Source organism: Urocitellus parryii, chromosome 12 (genome assembly GCF_045843805.1).
Source record: "Urocitellus parryii isolate mUroPar1 chromosome 12, mUroPar1.hap1, whole genome shotgun sequence".
NCBI classification, from domain to species: domain Eukaryota; kingdom Metazoa; phylum Chordata; class Mammalia; order Rodentia; family Sciuridae; genus Urocitellus; species Urocitellus parryii.
The window spans coordinates 29,297,256-29,312,260 of record NC_135542.1 but is presented as its reverse complement, the minus strand read 5'-3'; the positions used below and the strand labels follow the sequence as shown (position 1 = coordinate 29,312,260).

The window sequence follows — 15,005 nt, the reverse complement described above, 5'->3', positions numbered from 1 at the left end:
AGATAATAGAGATTATTACTTTATTACAAAATATTTTCTTGTATAATTAAAGTCACTAACCTACTTGAGAGCCAGTTCTACTAAATTTCATTTTATCTTCAGAGAACTAAAAGCTCTGTGAATGATGATATGGTCAATGTGATATTAATTTGACTAATACTATTTCAGGAACTGTTGACATTCAGGGATGTGGTCATTGATTTCTCTGAAGAGGAATGGGAATGCTTGGGGCCTGCTCAGCGGAATTTATACAGAGATGTGATGCTAGAGACCTACAGAAACCTGGTCTTCCTGGGTGAGCAGAACTTCTCTTCAGAATTCTTAATTATATAATTTTTTCCCATGCATAATATACTTCTGCTCTTCATGAAGGAATTTCAGATTTTTGCTTTTAAAAAAAACAGGCTTGCACAGTTTTTGTTACAGAGAAGAAAGTGTTGCTGTCATTACTTTTAGTCCTTAACCTCTCCATTTCCTGAGGTGATATATACCCTGTACTTTAGATTAGTGGTACTTACAGTAATTCAGTGATATAGAATGATGTGACCTACACATCAAAGTCCAATTTCTCCTCTTTACAGTACCAGAATGAAAGCATCAGTAGTCACAGGGAGAATCGCAACAAATAGTCATTTCATTTTCCAATGAACACATCTTATTGTCTCTAAACCATATTTGCACACCTTCCTCTGGAGTAAAGGAGAGAGCCTTGAGCCATGTTTCCAGGTAGATAGAAATTCATGAAACAGAGGACACAGTTGAGAGGTCCAAAGTTCAAGGAGGAAGCCAAACTTCCAAGTGTTGGTTGAGATGTTATCATGCTACCTAAATAATTTTTCAGAAGCTTGGGTTTCTGTCTCTTGCTATTCTAGAAGGACAGGTACTTTCCTGTGTTTAGCATGCTTTCAACTTCTTTAATTTTCTCTTCTCCTGCACTGATGTCCCAGTGTGTTCAAATTAACAGCCCAAACACTCCCCTTTGCTTGTGAGGGTCAGCGTGATCTGACTGCATTTCCATTATTTGTGTGGGTGGGGAGAGTATCTCAGAAATCTTGCACATTTCTGGATAACTCTAGGGGAAGCTATTGTATATATTAGTATCATACAGCAATTTCCCTAATTTCACTTATATATTTATTCACTGAAATCTGCTTATTAGAGCTCATTATGAATACTTATAATAGATTTTTTGTGGATTTTTTTTGCCATATAATTAATGTAATTCATAATGGCTGCTCATTTTGGATATATGGTTACCAGTGATTATAATTATATAAAAGTGTTTGTAAAATAATACAACCATGGTTTTTCAGAATTTTGTTGACTAAATTCCCTTTTTTTCTATTCTCTGTTTTATTTTACAGGGTAAATTTCATGTTGTAGTATAATTAATTGATGTGATTCCTCACATCAATTAATTATATTTTTTACCTTCATTTCATAATTTGATGGAAATTTTTAATATTTCAGAAATTAGGGAAATGTAATATGAAATTAAGATATGTTGAATCCTTGTTTACATTGGCAATAAAATTATATTTGCTTCTATTATTTTTATTTTAATTGTTAATTTGTTATTTCTATTGTCAATAAAATACCTTTGAAATAAAATATATTGTATTTCATAATTTTTTGTTTTAAAGCATGTTTTGCATATGATAATTTTTGTCACACCAGCTTATGGTCACTTTCATGTGGAATATTCTTATATAGTTTTGCCTTCATGTTGCCTCCTTAAATTTAGTCTCCTGTAGATTGCATACAGTTGTATTTTTAAAAAATTTCCTTTGCTTCTTTTACTCCTTTTTCCTTCTTTCTGTTATTCTTTGATTTTTGTTTCATTGATTTTTATGGTGACATTGCTTTATGCCCCTTTCACTTCCCTTCATTCTGTGAGTATTGTTTCATTTAGTTTGGTATTTTATAAAATCACTTAAGCTTACACTATTTGTTAAGCTGGCAACAAATTAATTTCATAAGAAAATTTAGTTTATTTATATATCCTTTTAAATTATGTTATTGTTGGCACAGTTATTTCATACATTATGAGGTTTATGATGATTTTTAGTTTTTATCTTTCAAAATTAAGTGTTTATGTCCCATCATTTCAGTAAAATTTAATTCTATATTGCTATATGACTTCTTCTTGCTAGGAAAACTTTAAAGTTTCACATGACTTGTGTTGCTGTGCACATTTATTTTATTTTTCAATATGAAGGATTTACTTTAGTATTTTTTGCAGGACAGGTCAAGTGGTGATGAAGTTTGGGTGCATTTATATATACTTAAAAGCTTTATTTTCCCTCACTTTTGAAGGATAGTATTTCTGGTTGCAGTATTCTTAATTGGTAATTCTGTTCTTCCACCCCTTTAACATTGTTTCTCACTTCCTTTCTGTAGTACCAGGCTTCTACAAAGAAATCAACCAATAATTATATCCAAATATCTTTCTCAGGGGCTTGTCTTTTTCTCTTGGGGCTCTCAAGATTCTCTCTTTATAAATGTTAAAAAATTGAGTAAAATGGGATTTGAGTCTTTGTGTTTTTCCTTTGGAGATAATTGTGAATTTTGACTTCTATTTATTGTTCACATTCACAATTTCTCAGCCATTTTTATTGATACTGAAGATTGAACTCAGTTGCTTTTCCATTGTCCCTTTCCTCAGCCATTGTTATTGCTTATTTTTTAAATCTTTTTTGCATTTTAACACATTTATTTTATTCATTTATTTTTATGTCATGCTAAGGATTGAATCCAGTGCCTCAGAAATGCAAGGAAAGTGCTTTACCACTGATCCCAACCACAGCCCCTCATTTTAAATTTGTGACCATATCTCACTAAGTCACTGGGCTGCCCTCAAACTTGTGATCCTCCTGGCTCAGCCTCTCAAGTTGCTAGGATTACAGCTGTGCACAGCCACTCTGATTCTCTCAACACTATTTCTTAAGAAATTCTTCAAGCATACAACTTTTTCTTGTTATTACTAATGATTTTTACCTTAATTTTTTTTTCAGTTTTCTATGTTTTGGTTTAGTTTACTAAATTTATTTCAAAAAAATTTTGTTTTGTTTTTTTGGGTAATTCATAACTCTCACTTTCCTAATATTCAATCCCTAATGTTTCATTTTGTTTCTTTGATTAAGTCAGTGTCTCTTTTTTCTTTGTGTACTGTTCTATTTTTTATTTGTCCATATTAAAAAAACAGCCAATACTAGATTAGTAGTCATTTTGGAAAAAAATATGAACATTAATAAAGAACTGAAAAATAGGCAAGCACAGTAATACATGTTTATAATCTCAAGTAATTGGGAAAACATACAAGAGGATTTTATGTTTGAGGCATGTTGTGGCAACTTCGTGACACCATGTCTCAAAATAAACAATTTTAAAAAGGTTTATGTTGTAACACACTGGTACAGCACTCTTAGGCTTAATCCTAGGTGATGCTCATAAAACATTAAAAGTAGAATGACCCTGTGATCTGAAAATGCAAATTCTAAATAGGTATTCGGAGTAGATTAAATCATCATGTTGGAGAAATATCTCACTACCAATGTTCAGTGCAAGCATTCTTCACAATTGTTAGGACATGGACTCAATATATGTGTTCATCCTTAATTTAATGAGTAAAAAAATGTTTTTATACACAATAAATGAACATTAAAAAGAAGATATTTTATCACTTAAAGTGTCATGAGATGAATATGAAGTGCTTTGCATTATGTAAAATAGGGCACACACAAAATGTAATTTGCAGCTTCTTCTGACTCAGAAGTGCAGAGAATAAATGGTTACCAGATATTGTGTTGGTCAATGTCTGCAAAGTATTATTGTAATGGACATGAAAAAGTAAAGAGTCCTATTGTACCCATGGTGAGTGTAATGTAGTCTTCTTTGTTTTTGGAAGTGGAGTACTAAGGATTAAAAACAGAAGCACTTAACAACTCAACAACATTCCCAGCCCTTTTTTATTTTTCATTTTGAGACAGGGTCTCACTAAGTTACTTATGGCCTTGCTAAGTTGCTGAGTGCCACTTTGAACTTGGGATCCTCCTGCCTCTGCCTCCCAAGTTTTGTGAATTAAGGCTTGTACCCCCACACAAGCTAATATACTGTATTCTTGATGAATGCTAATATAACTAATGCAATGTTTGCTAAGCACTAAAATGATAATTATGTGAAATAATACACTTGTGAATTAGGTAGATTTAGTCATTTCACCATTCATTTATATCTTCCCTAGTAACATGAAATTTAGTTTGTCAATGAAACAAATTTACTAATAGCCAAGATTATAAAGATTACAAAGCAAGCCATTCACCTCAATAGTGCTGTAGTGATTTCATCCAGGTAATACTGATATTGGCTGTGAGTGCATATGTGTGTTTGTGTGTGTGTGTGTGTGTGTGTGTTCCCATTAAAAAGATTTGTCCCTATTTCTCCTTTGAGACCATATATTCTTTAACCCCGTGGAATATCTGTGTTATTGTTATCCAAACTGTATCTCTTATATCCAGGTCTCTTTCATGATAGACAGAAAGTGGTTTTCAGACAGTCCCTGAAAAAGCCATAAATGTTCATCTTTCAGATTTCCTATTTTCTATTAGAGAGAAGACAGTTGGTGGATTTTTGTATAATGGTATATTCTGGAAGAGGAAGAACTGGAGTGGATAAAAGTAACACACTCCTTTTTTCTGCTGTATTACTCTCCTTAATGATATACACATCGTAAATACTGTGAACTCTTACATTGTTTTGGTAATTCTCACAAAGAAAAATTTTTAAAAAATATTTTTTAGTTGTCAATTATTTATTTATTTGTGGTGCTGAGAATCAAACCCAGTGTCTCACACATACTAGACAGTGCTACCACTGAGCTACTACCATAGCCCTCACAGAAATTTTATCTTTCCGTTGTTACTTAGCTTATATATTTATGGAGTCATGATGGTCTGTGATGCACTCTTCTGCCACCCTGCTGGTGTCCTAACTACTATAAAAAAATTTCATGTTATATTTACAAAGTATATTCCCAATCTAATATGTAAAATAATTGTTATTTTTATTTATTTCAGCCATGAACTTTCATCATACCCAGAAAATTACACCAGAGCCCGACATAGAACATTTATTTAAAAAAGTGATAAATAGAAAATATGGAAATTGTGTCCTTGACTATTTACAACAGAAGAAAGTATGGGATAGTATAGGTGAGAGTGAAATTCAGAAATTATACTATAAAGGACAAGAAAAATTAGTGGTGACTGTCCATAATGAAAATTTTACTGTCAGTAGGCCTCAAGAACATTTAATACCTCAGAAAAGAATTCAATATATAACTGAAGGACAAGTTTCTAAAAGTGATCACTTTGAATATTTCTTTAAAAATGGTCCATTATTCAGAAGTGAACAAAAAATTCCTTCTTGTGCCCAAACATACACTTTTAATGATTGTGGCAAGGCCCCTGTGTACTCATTACTGCTTAATCAAAACTCAAACATAGAATTCTGGAAAGTATGGAACACGCATAATGAAACAAGAAACACCTTTAGCCAGGTTTCCACTCTAAACAATTACCAGTGTACTTATATTGGAGAAAAAATTTATAAATATAGAAAAACACAGAAGAACTCTAGCTCTGGTTGCAATATGAGAGAACATCAGTGTTGCCATTGTGCACAGAACCCTTTCAGAGATGACGAATGTGGGAACGTCTTTCTTCAGTGCTCAAAGCTGATGACCCATCCAAGTACTCAGGGCCAAGAGGCACCTTGCAAATGTGAGGCATGTGAGAGAGCTTCTAACCCAGCGGCTAGCCTTCCTCAATACAGTGGAGCACATCCTGGAAGGGAGCCCCCAAAATTTAAGGAATGTGTCCAAGCATGGAGTTGCTCACCTCTTTCTAAACACAAGTACCATAGCAGTGATCAACACTACAAATTTAAAGAATGTGGCAAAACTTTTAATCAACAACCACCCCAAGTTAAGTACCACAGAATTCATACTGGAGAGAATCCCTACAAGTGTGAAGAATGTGGCAAATGCTTTAAAAATCACTCAACCCTTTTCAAACACCTGAGATGGCATAGCAGAGAGGAAACCTATAAATGTAAAGAATGTGGAAAAGTTTGTACGAGTTTTTCAACTCTTACTCAACACCAAACTATTCACACAGGAGAGAAGCTCCACAAATGTGAAGAGTGTGGCAAAAATTTTACTCAAAGAGCATACCTTACCCAACACCAGAGAATTCACACAGGAGAGAAGCCCTACAAATGTGAAACATGTGGCAAAGCTTTTAATCGAAGATCACACCTTACTCAACACCAGAGACTTCATACTGGAGAGAAGCCCTACAAATGTGAAGAATGTGGCAAAGCTTTTATAGATCATTCATACTTTACCAAACACCAGAGAATTCATACTGGAAAGCACCCCTACAAATGTGAAGAATGTGGCAAAGGTTTTAATCAAAGTTCACACCTTACTCAGCACCAGAGTATCCATACTGGAGAGAAGCTCTACAAATGTAATGAATGTGGGAAAGGCTTTAATCTAAGAGCATGTCTTACTCAACACCAGAAAATTCATACTGGAGAGAAGGCCTACAAATGCGAAGAATGTGGAAAAGCTTTTATTCAAAGAGGGAACCTTATACAACACCAGAGAATTCATACTGGAGAGAAGCCCTACAAATGTAATGAGTGTGGGAAATGTTTTACTCTAAGAACATGTGTTATTAGACACCAGAGAATTCATACAGAAGAGAAGCCCTACAAATGTGAAGAATGTGGCAAAGATTTTAAACTAAGGGCATGCCTTATTCAACACCAGAGATTTCATACTAAAGAGAAGCCCTACACATGTCAAGAATGTGGGAAAAATTTTAATCTAAGAGCATGCCTTACTCGACACCAGAAAATTCATACTGGAGAGAAGCCCTACAAATGTAATGAATGTGGCAAAGCTTTTAATCGAAGATCTCGACTTACAATGCACCAGAGACTTCACACTGGAGAGAAGCCCTACAAATGTGAAGAATGTGGCAAAACTTTTAATCGAAACTCAAATCTCACAAAACACCAGATAATTCACACTGGAGAGAGGCCCTACAAATGTGAGGAATGTGGGAAAGGTTTTACTCAAAAATCATGCCTTAGTCGACACCAGAGAATTCATACTGGAGAGAAGCCCTACAAATGTGAAAAATGTGGGAAAAGTTTTAATCTAAAAGCACATCTTACTCGACACCAGAGAGTTCATACTGGAGAGAAGCCCTACAAACGTGAAAAATGTGGGAAAGGTCTTGCTCAGAGAGTGCATTATTCGACACCAGAGAATTCATGCAGGAGAGAGACTGTAAAAATGTGAAGAACGTATGAAAGATTTTACTCAAAGAACATGCCTTATTTGACACTGGAAAATTCATATTGGAGAAGCCCTATATATGTGAAGAATGTAAGAAAAGATTTAATCTAAGAGCATGCTTTGTTCAATATCAGAGAAATAAAAATGAGGACAGACAATGCAAGTGTAAACACTGTTCCAGACCTTTTTGCAATTGCTAAAAACATTATTACTCACTGGAGAATTCACAGTGCATAAAAACCCTGAACAATGTAAATACTGTGCCTAAGTCTTTACTCGAATTTCAATTTTTTTTAACATTAGAAACCAGATACCTATAGGGAATGTGGAAAGACATTTGCCTGAAATACATGCCTTAAATAACAGCAAAATATCTTTAATGGAGAAAACACATTAGAAATATAAAAAATATAGCAAAGTCCTCATCTGTATGTCATATCATGATGTGTGTGGTAAAGAAATGAGGAATTGCCTTTAACTTTTTGTTAAAATTTATTATCAGCTGATGTGGTAAAAATAAAGAAATTCTAACAAGTATCATAGAATAGTGCAGTAAACTAATCTCTGAAAAGATATGAATATATTATAAATCAAAGATTACTCAATATCCACACTTTTGAATACTGGAGGAAAAAAATTTCAAACATAGATCATTTTATGAGAAGTCTTTTCCTGAGAGTTAATATATATTTTTGAGACTTTACAGTGTATTTTGAAATACTTTATTAACATTTTGTATGCATTTGGTTACTGAATAAAAGTAAAAATGTGTTAATGTGTTAAAAGTTTTATGTGTTGAATCATGATACTATCTCACTGGTGACACAGTTCCTCTTTACTAAAGGTTCTATATAACAGATATAAAAATAAAATATCTCCAGTAATATTTAGAAACATCAATTCTTCTAGAAAATAATTTCCCATAAATCAGACCTTTATTCTTCTTGTAATTATGAAGACATTAAGACAGTTATACATAAGATATAGGAACATGAAAATAAGCACCAGATTTCTCTATCTTGAATTAGTACATTAATCTTTTACCATATAGGTGCTGGGCAGGGTGGCACATTCTTTTAATCCCAGCAACTCAAAAGGCTGAGGCAGAAGAATCCCAAGTTCAAAGCCAGTCTCCACAACTGAGTGAGACCTCAGGCAACTTATGACACCCTGTCTCAAGATAAAAATAAAAGCACTGGGGATGTGACTCAGTGTTTAAACACTATGGAATTCAATCCCTTGTATCAAACACATATTTTTTTTTACCTTATACAATGGCAGTACTTCTAAAAGCCCTGAAATTTGAGAAAGCAAAACAACATCCCAACACAGGGATTTTGAATACCCCAGAAACCAAGAGTCACCAGGGCATATTTTGTGAAAAGGAGAACCATTGGAGAGATATATTCCTGATGGTTGCCCAGGAAGCAATATGTTCAGCTGGACACTGACCCATCCTGGTTCCTGGCATGTCTGGTATAAAACAACAATATCAACAACAAAACTCGAAGAAACCAAGCAGTTCATCATAAAGGCCCCAGGAGTAACTCACCCCTGAGGAGATTTGACTCATGTCAAATAATTTAGAAAAATGTTTTTGTCCAATATCAAATGCCTATTTAGACTTGGGCAACCATCAGGAAAGTTTAACCAGAAATAATGGTCCAATAATGAGGGTGAAAAGAAAGAGCCATACTCATGGAATATTGAAGCTTTCCACAAATTTTATAATATTATGTATCTTTTTATTTTGGCTACTTTTTATTCTACTCTGTAATTTACAATGGTTGTCATACTTCTGGGATTAAAGGATATATAGTGTATGATACAGGCTCCCAAACTTCTCTAGCACTGAATCTATATGAGATACTCCAAATTATACCTATCCCTTTTTATGTATTAAGTGGAACTGGAAAACATACCAACACACAGGGGAAAAATAAAATTTTTATTAAGATAAGGCACTGGAGTGTCTATAAATCCTATTTAAAAGCTAAGCACAAAATAAAAAAAAAATATTACCTTAGTTTTTTTGTAGTGTTAGCTTTTTGGGTCAATGGAACACCCACAAATACTGATTTTATTTAAATTTATTGGGATATGTAAATATTGAATTTATGATAACAAACAAGGAAGCAGTGTGTGTGAGAGATCTTTTTATTTAAGATTCAGCTACACAGTAATCAGCCATTCTTCATTCTAAGGGTTATGGCTACACGTTTTCTGCTTGTCTTCACTTCAGGTCATCTGCACAGCGATAGTTCTCATGAGTTATTTAAAAGTTTTCTAAGGCAAGTTAAATTGTAATTTGGGAGTGACTTGGGAGTTATTACATTTTTAAAAAAGTATTTTTAGATGTAGAATGACACAATGTCTATATTTTATTGATTTATCCTTATGTGGTGCTGAGAATTAAATACAGTGCCTCATGCAGGCTAGGTGAACACTCTACCATTGAGTTACAAACCTAGCCCACATTACTGATTTTTGAATCCACATTACTGCATTTTTAAATAATTTTTAATTTATAGATAGTTATTGTAACTATTAGGCCCAGAGAGAAGTTTCAATTATGTATATATCATATGATACAATTAGTAATTCACATATTTTTTATTTCTAATATTTTGCATCATTGAAAGTGTTTCTATTCATCTTTGAATGCACTGCACATAAATATATATAGTCAGCCTACTGTGTAATTGGACCCAAGAGCCCTAGAACTTATTTTTCCTATGAAACTGTGTTTACAAACCCATCTTTTGCTTTTAACACATAACCAGAAGTGGATACCTGAATCATAAATTTATATGTTTTATAGAAAAGATCAGTCACTCCAGATGTTTTTTTTTTTTTTTTGCATTGCTATGTGTTCCTATCTTAGGCACCTTGACACTGAATGCCACCAAATGTGCTCATCAGCACGTTATAATAGCATGCTTCAAAATGGTAAGTTTTCATGTCATTTTAATTTTTTAAAAATTTTTTTTAGTTGTAGATGGACACAATATCTTTATTTTTATTTGTTTATTTTTATGTGGTGCTGAGGATCAGACCCAGGGCCTCATATGTTCGAGGCAAGCACTTTACCATTGAGCTATAAAGCTAGCCCCTCATGTCATTTTTAGATGTGGCGTGTATGTGGTGTGTTTCCTTTATTCATCACACTATAATTGTGTAGTATAGCATGAGCCCCTCACTTTCTAAAACACACATACACAAATACACAGTATATTTACATCTTCCCCTTGTTTTTATGAAGAATAATCAGTTTCCCAAATGAATCAGAAAATAATTGCTTCAATATGGTAAGTCTCAAACCAGTTATGGATGACAATCTTATAATCATTCACCTTCAATAGAGAAGGGAGACTGCTAGGCAGGTGGGTCTGGAGGTTAAGTGGAATAATGGTGATTATACTATATCTCTATTTTACCTAAAGTGACATAGAATATTGGTGGGATATTTTTAAAGACCTATGTGTGAGACAGTATTACTATAAAAACTACATAATTTTTGGTTTTGGGAATTGAACCCAGAGCTGCTATACCACTGAGCAATATATCTAGTCTTCATTTTTTTTTTTTTTTTTTTGAGACGGGGTCTTGCTAAATTGATGAGCTCCTGGGGCTGACCTCAGAATTGCACTTCTCCTGGCCTCAGCCTCTTGTGTCACTGAGTTTACAGTCATGTGTCTGTGCCTTGAAACAAAATGCCCACACAAATTTTAAATGCTCTGGGAAAGAAAATTTTTTATAGATGACCAAAAACCTGATGAGTTTTAGAATATTTCTAATACACCCAACAACTTCCTTATGTTTACATGTTGTCAAAATGCAATGGATTATGGTCAGAGTAAAACTATCAACTAAATATTCAAATGTTTTTTGGAGGGTACTGAGGATTGAACCAAGGGGTGCTTAACCATTGAGCCACATCTTCAGGCCATTTAAAAATTTTACTTAGACACAGTCTCACTGAGTTGCTAAGCGACCTGCTAAGTTGCTGAAGCTGGCTTTGATCTCAGGATTCTCCTGCCTCAGCCTCTGGAGCCATTAAGGTTACAGTCATGTACCACTGTGCCTAGCTTAAATGATATTAATGGAGTTTCACAACACCTTTCCAAAGCCCAGTAGGGAAAGCCAAGGACTTAGGTGTTTGTGGGCATCTGTAGGTTGCTATCTCAAATGTCACTCAAAGGAGTTGACTTTAATGGTTCTACTCTCTGGGTCTATACTCAACACTCTTATGGAAACTTGGAGAACAGAGTGAGCACTCTCATTTGAGCACATGCATGACTTGTACAGCACTTATAGGTGCTATAAAAAGGAAACCGACGACAAAAGTTCCTTCACTGAAAATCTGCTGAGTTGCTGGAGGAAGATCACTTCCCCCCAAGTTGAGGAATCATGGGAAGGGAGGGCACCCCACACTAAGATTTCCCTTTTAATTTTTTTAATAGATTTTATGCTCTTTATATTTGTGCTTGCAGTGGATAAGCATCTTATTAATGACAATTTCAAACACACACACACACACACATGACAAGGTACTGTCAAGTGCTGCCATTCACCATTGTGCTAACAGAATGGCACTCTTGCTTTATCAGCTCCCTAAGCTCAAGAGCCTGCTTCTGGTTCCTGTTCCCCACACGTGCTCCCACTTCATTCATTGTTGCATTTGAAACCACCAGTGTTAAGATCATCAGTCTTCTCCTCTCATCACATGCCTTACAAAGCAGGAATGGGAAACTGGAGGAGTTCTCTGCAATGGAACTGATGCAGGGACATGCAAGCCCTCCAGGACTGGTTATTTCCACTTTAGACATTCCTAGAAAGTGCGGGGCCCTTGAAGATTCTGAAATCATGCAGGTCTTTTGGTAAACACTCATCCCCTGTATTATTGTGGATGCGTATGCCCACTTGGGTCATCTGGAGAGAAAAAGGAAGTGTCAGGCTGCAGCAGAGGTTGTATTGGGGGCCCCTGAGCTTGTCAGTACCTCTCCAGAGGGCAAGGGACTCCTTGTGTGCCATTTGGGTAAGGAGGGCCCTTGGCTGAGCATAAAGCAATAGAGAGGGAGAGCCTGGCGGGTGCCCAGGGCTGCAGGGGGATGCAGAGTGAGCCTGATTGATGGAGAAAGTGGGAATCTGCCAGGGTAGACAGGGAGAGCACAGCTAGTGTGACGCATGTGCTACGTTGTGTGTGCATCTGATACGTAGCAGTATATATATATAAATGGTGTTTAAATTGGATTAAAATGGTGTTTAAATTGGATTATTTTGATGTATTTGGATGATTTGTCTGTACACATGCAGAGAGCAACAAGTTATTTAAGAAAATAACTGTGATGCATTAATTTTTAAAAAACATTCACATTGTCCAATTTAAACTGCTAAATTAAAGCAAACAACTTACATTTTCAAAAATTAAATGCACTTAATTCTCCAAAAGTAAATTTGCAAACCTAAAATACATTTTCAAATTTTAATTTTTAAAACTTTTAAATCTTTATCGAATTTTTCAAACATAATTAAAACTTCCAAACATATTTTTTTCCTTCTAAAATTAAAATCTATTAGCTTTAAAAGTGAGTGAATGGTTAGCTTTGCTCACATCTGGATCCTTGAAGAAAATGTCGTTTTGATTGTGAGAACACAGAAAGGTCCTGCCAATTTTTCCAGCAATATTCCCAGAAGAGACTGCCTTGACCCACCTTATTAAGACTCTCACAAGGCCTTCTGAGATATGAGATGCCTGGGGTATGCTTTTTCCCATCCTGCCTCTCTTGCTCAGCAACCTCGTCCATCCATCCTTCCTGAGCCTGCCCTCCAGACCCTCACTCTATACCTGCCCTTCCCCTCCTCCATCCTGCACCTGTCCACCCACTGCCTTGCTTCCCCCCTTCTTTCCCCTGGTCTATGTTGCTCAGCCCCACCTCAGCATGGCTGTCTCACACAGGGCATCAGCAGCAGGGGCCACTGTACCGCCTACATGCTCCACGTGCCACAAAACTGAAAAGCTGGAAGGGCCTAATCAGAAAGCAGAGGCTATGGATCAGCAGAAATCTGAAAAGGTGGCTTGCTGCAGGGAGAAATGGGGGCACCAGGCATTGTGCATCTGGGCCACACCCCTCAACACCGCTGGTCCTGGCTGGTACACAGCATGTGGAAAACCATGGTAAGTTCAGACAATTTCCTTCAGGCGGAGGGCAGGTGCTTATATCCTGGCAAGTGTGTGAGGAGAGAGGCCTCAGCTCTGCTTAATTACCTGACTTTGGAGGACTTTGCCCCTGCTTCTGGCCCTCAACTGGTTTTGCATATATATGATAATTATTCCATTATCATTTCTTGACAAGCTCTCCCCTTTCCACTGCTTGCCTTTGATTTTGTCAAAACAAGCTGACCATGTCTGCATGGGTCTATCTCTAAACCTATTCTGTTCTTTTGGTCCACAGATCTCTTTACAGCAATACCATACTGTCTTGCTTACTGCAGATTTGTAAAATGTTTTTCATAAAGGTAGTCCTCTGAGTATCTGATTTCTATTCAAATATCTTTGCCTGGTATATTCCTGTGCATGTTAGAATGAGCTTGTTGATTTCTAAGAAAGATCCTCTTGAATTTTTCTGGACAGTGTGTTGAATCCATGAAGTAATTGAGGATAATCTTCCTATCTATGAAGCTAAAATATCTCCTCATAAAGTGGATTTTTAAGATGTTATCTTGTACATGCTAGCTTTAGTCCCAGTTCTTCATCATAGACCTCTAGTCATAGGTGCTAGCTCGTAAGCATTTTATGATGTGTGGCTTTGTGTCTGAATACTGCTGAAGGACAGAGTTTCATATTTCTATCAACATGGTAGGGGCAGAGACAACCATGTGCAGCCATGAGCATGGGCAGTCATGGGAAGGTGAGTCTCCAAGAATTAGTAGAAATTTGACAGTGGCTTCTACTGGCAATAAAACGGGTGACTCAGAAAAGATAGCATCTAGATCACAGGTGAGAGGGAGGCTTCTGGTGGCAGCTGCATCCTTGGTTTTAAGTCCCTTTCTTTCCCCATGCCACCTTGGTAGGAAATTCCCAACCATAGCACCCCAGGACACCTGTGGGCTCCCCTGCACATGCTATGAGTACCTAGAGCACTGGATTGCAACAAGGTCCCCCAGCAACTAGCCACACAGTCAAACAACTTCTAATGGTGGGCAGGGTTTCAGGGCTGCTGACCTGGAGTGAGGGGAGTTTTTCCTTTTTATCTTTCTGTTTTTTTCCTGTCCATCTAACTTTATGTCAGCCTTTGTATTAGTCTCTTTTTTCCCCCTCCCTCTCATCCCATTCCATCTTCCACTGTCTGTCTCTGTAGTTTTTCTTTCTTCTTTGTAAATTTAAGTCCAACAATCACACATCTCCCTAGCCATCCTCTGCAAGATTCCATATGTCCTTGAAGAGTGTGTTCCTGTCACCTTCCTGCTCATTTATTATTTTCAATGAGTTGATACACCATGTTGAGAGTTTAACCTTGATCTCCTGCTTCTTTCTTGGAGTAGGAAAAATGTTTGAGTTCAAGAGACTGCTAAATATTTGCTGTTTCTATTTTTCTTTTTTTATGTTGCCAGACCGAATCTCATGGTCTCTGGA

The 15,005-nt window shown here is 36.0% G+C and overlaps 1 protein-coding gene across 1 annotated transcript in view; it reads left to right on the top strand.

Moving 5' to 3' along the window:
* Positions 1–246: 246 nt before the first annotated feature.
* LOC113200620 (uncharacterized) overlaps positions 247–15,005 on the top strand; it is an 89,014-nt gene continuing 74,255 nt past the window's right edge. Inside the window, 3 exon segments of the mRNA XM_077791729.1 lie at positions 247–296; positions 654–726; positions 5,684–7,304. Of these exon segments, the coding sequence (XP_077647855.1) occupies positions 262–296; positions 654–726; positions 5,684–7,304 (1,729 nt within the window). The 5' untranslated portion in view covers positions 247–261.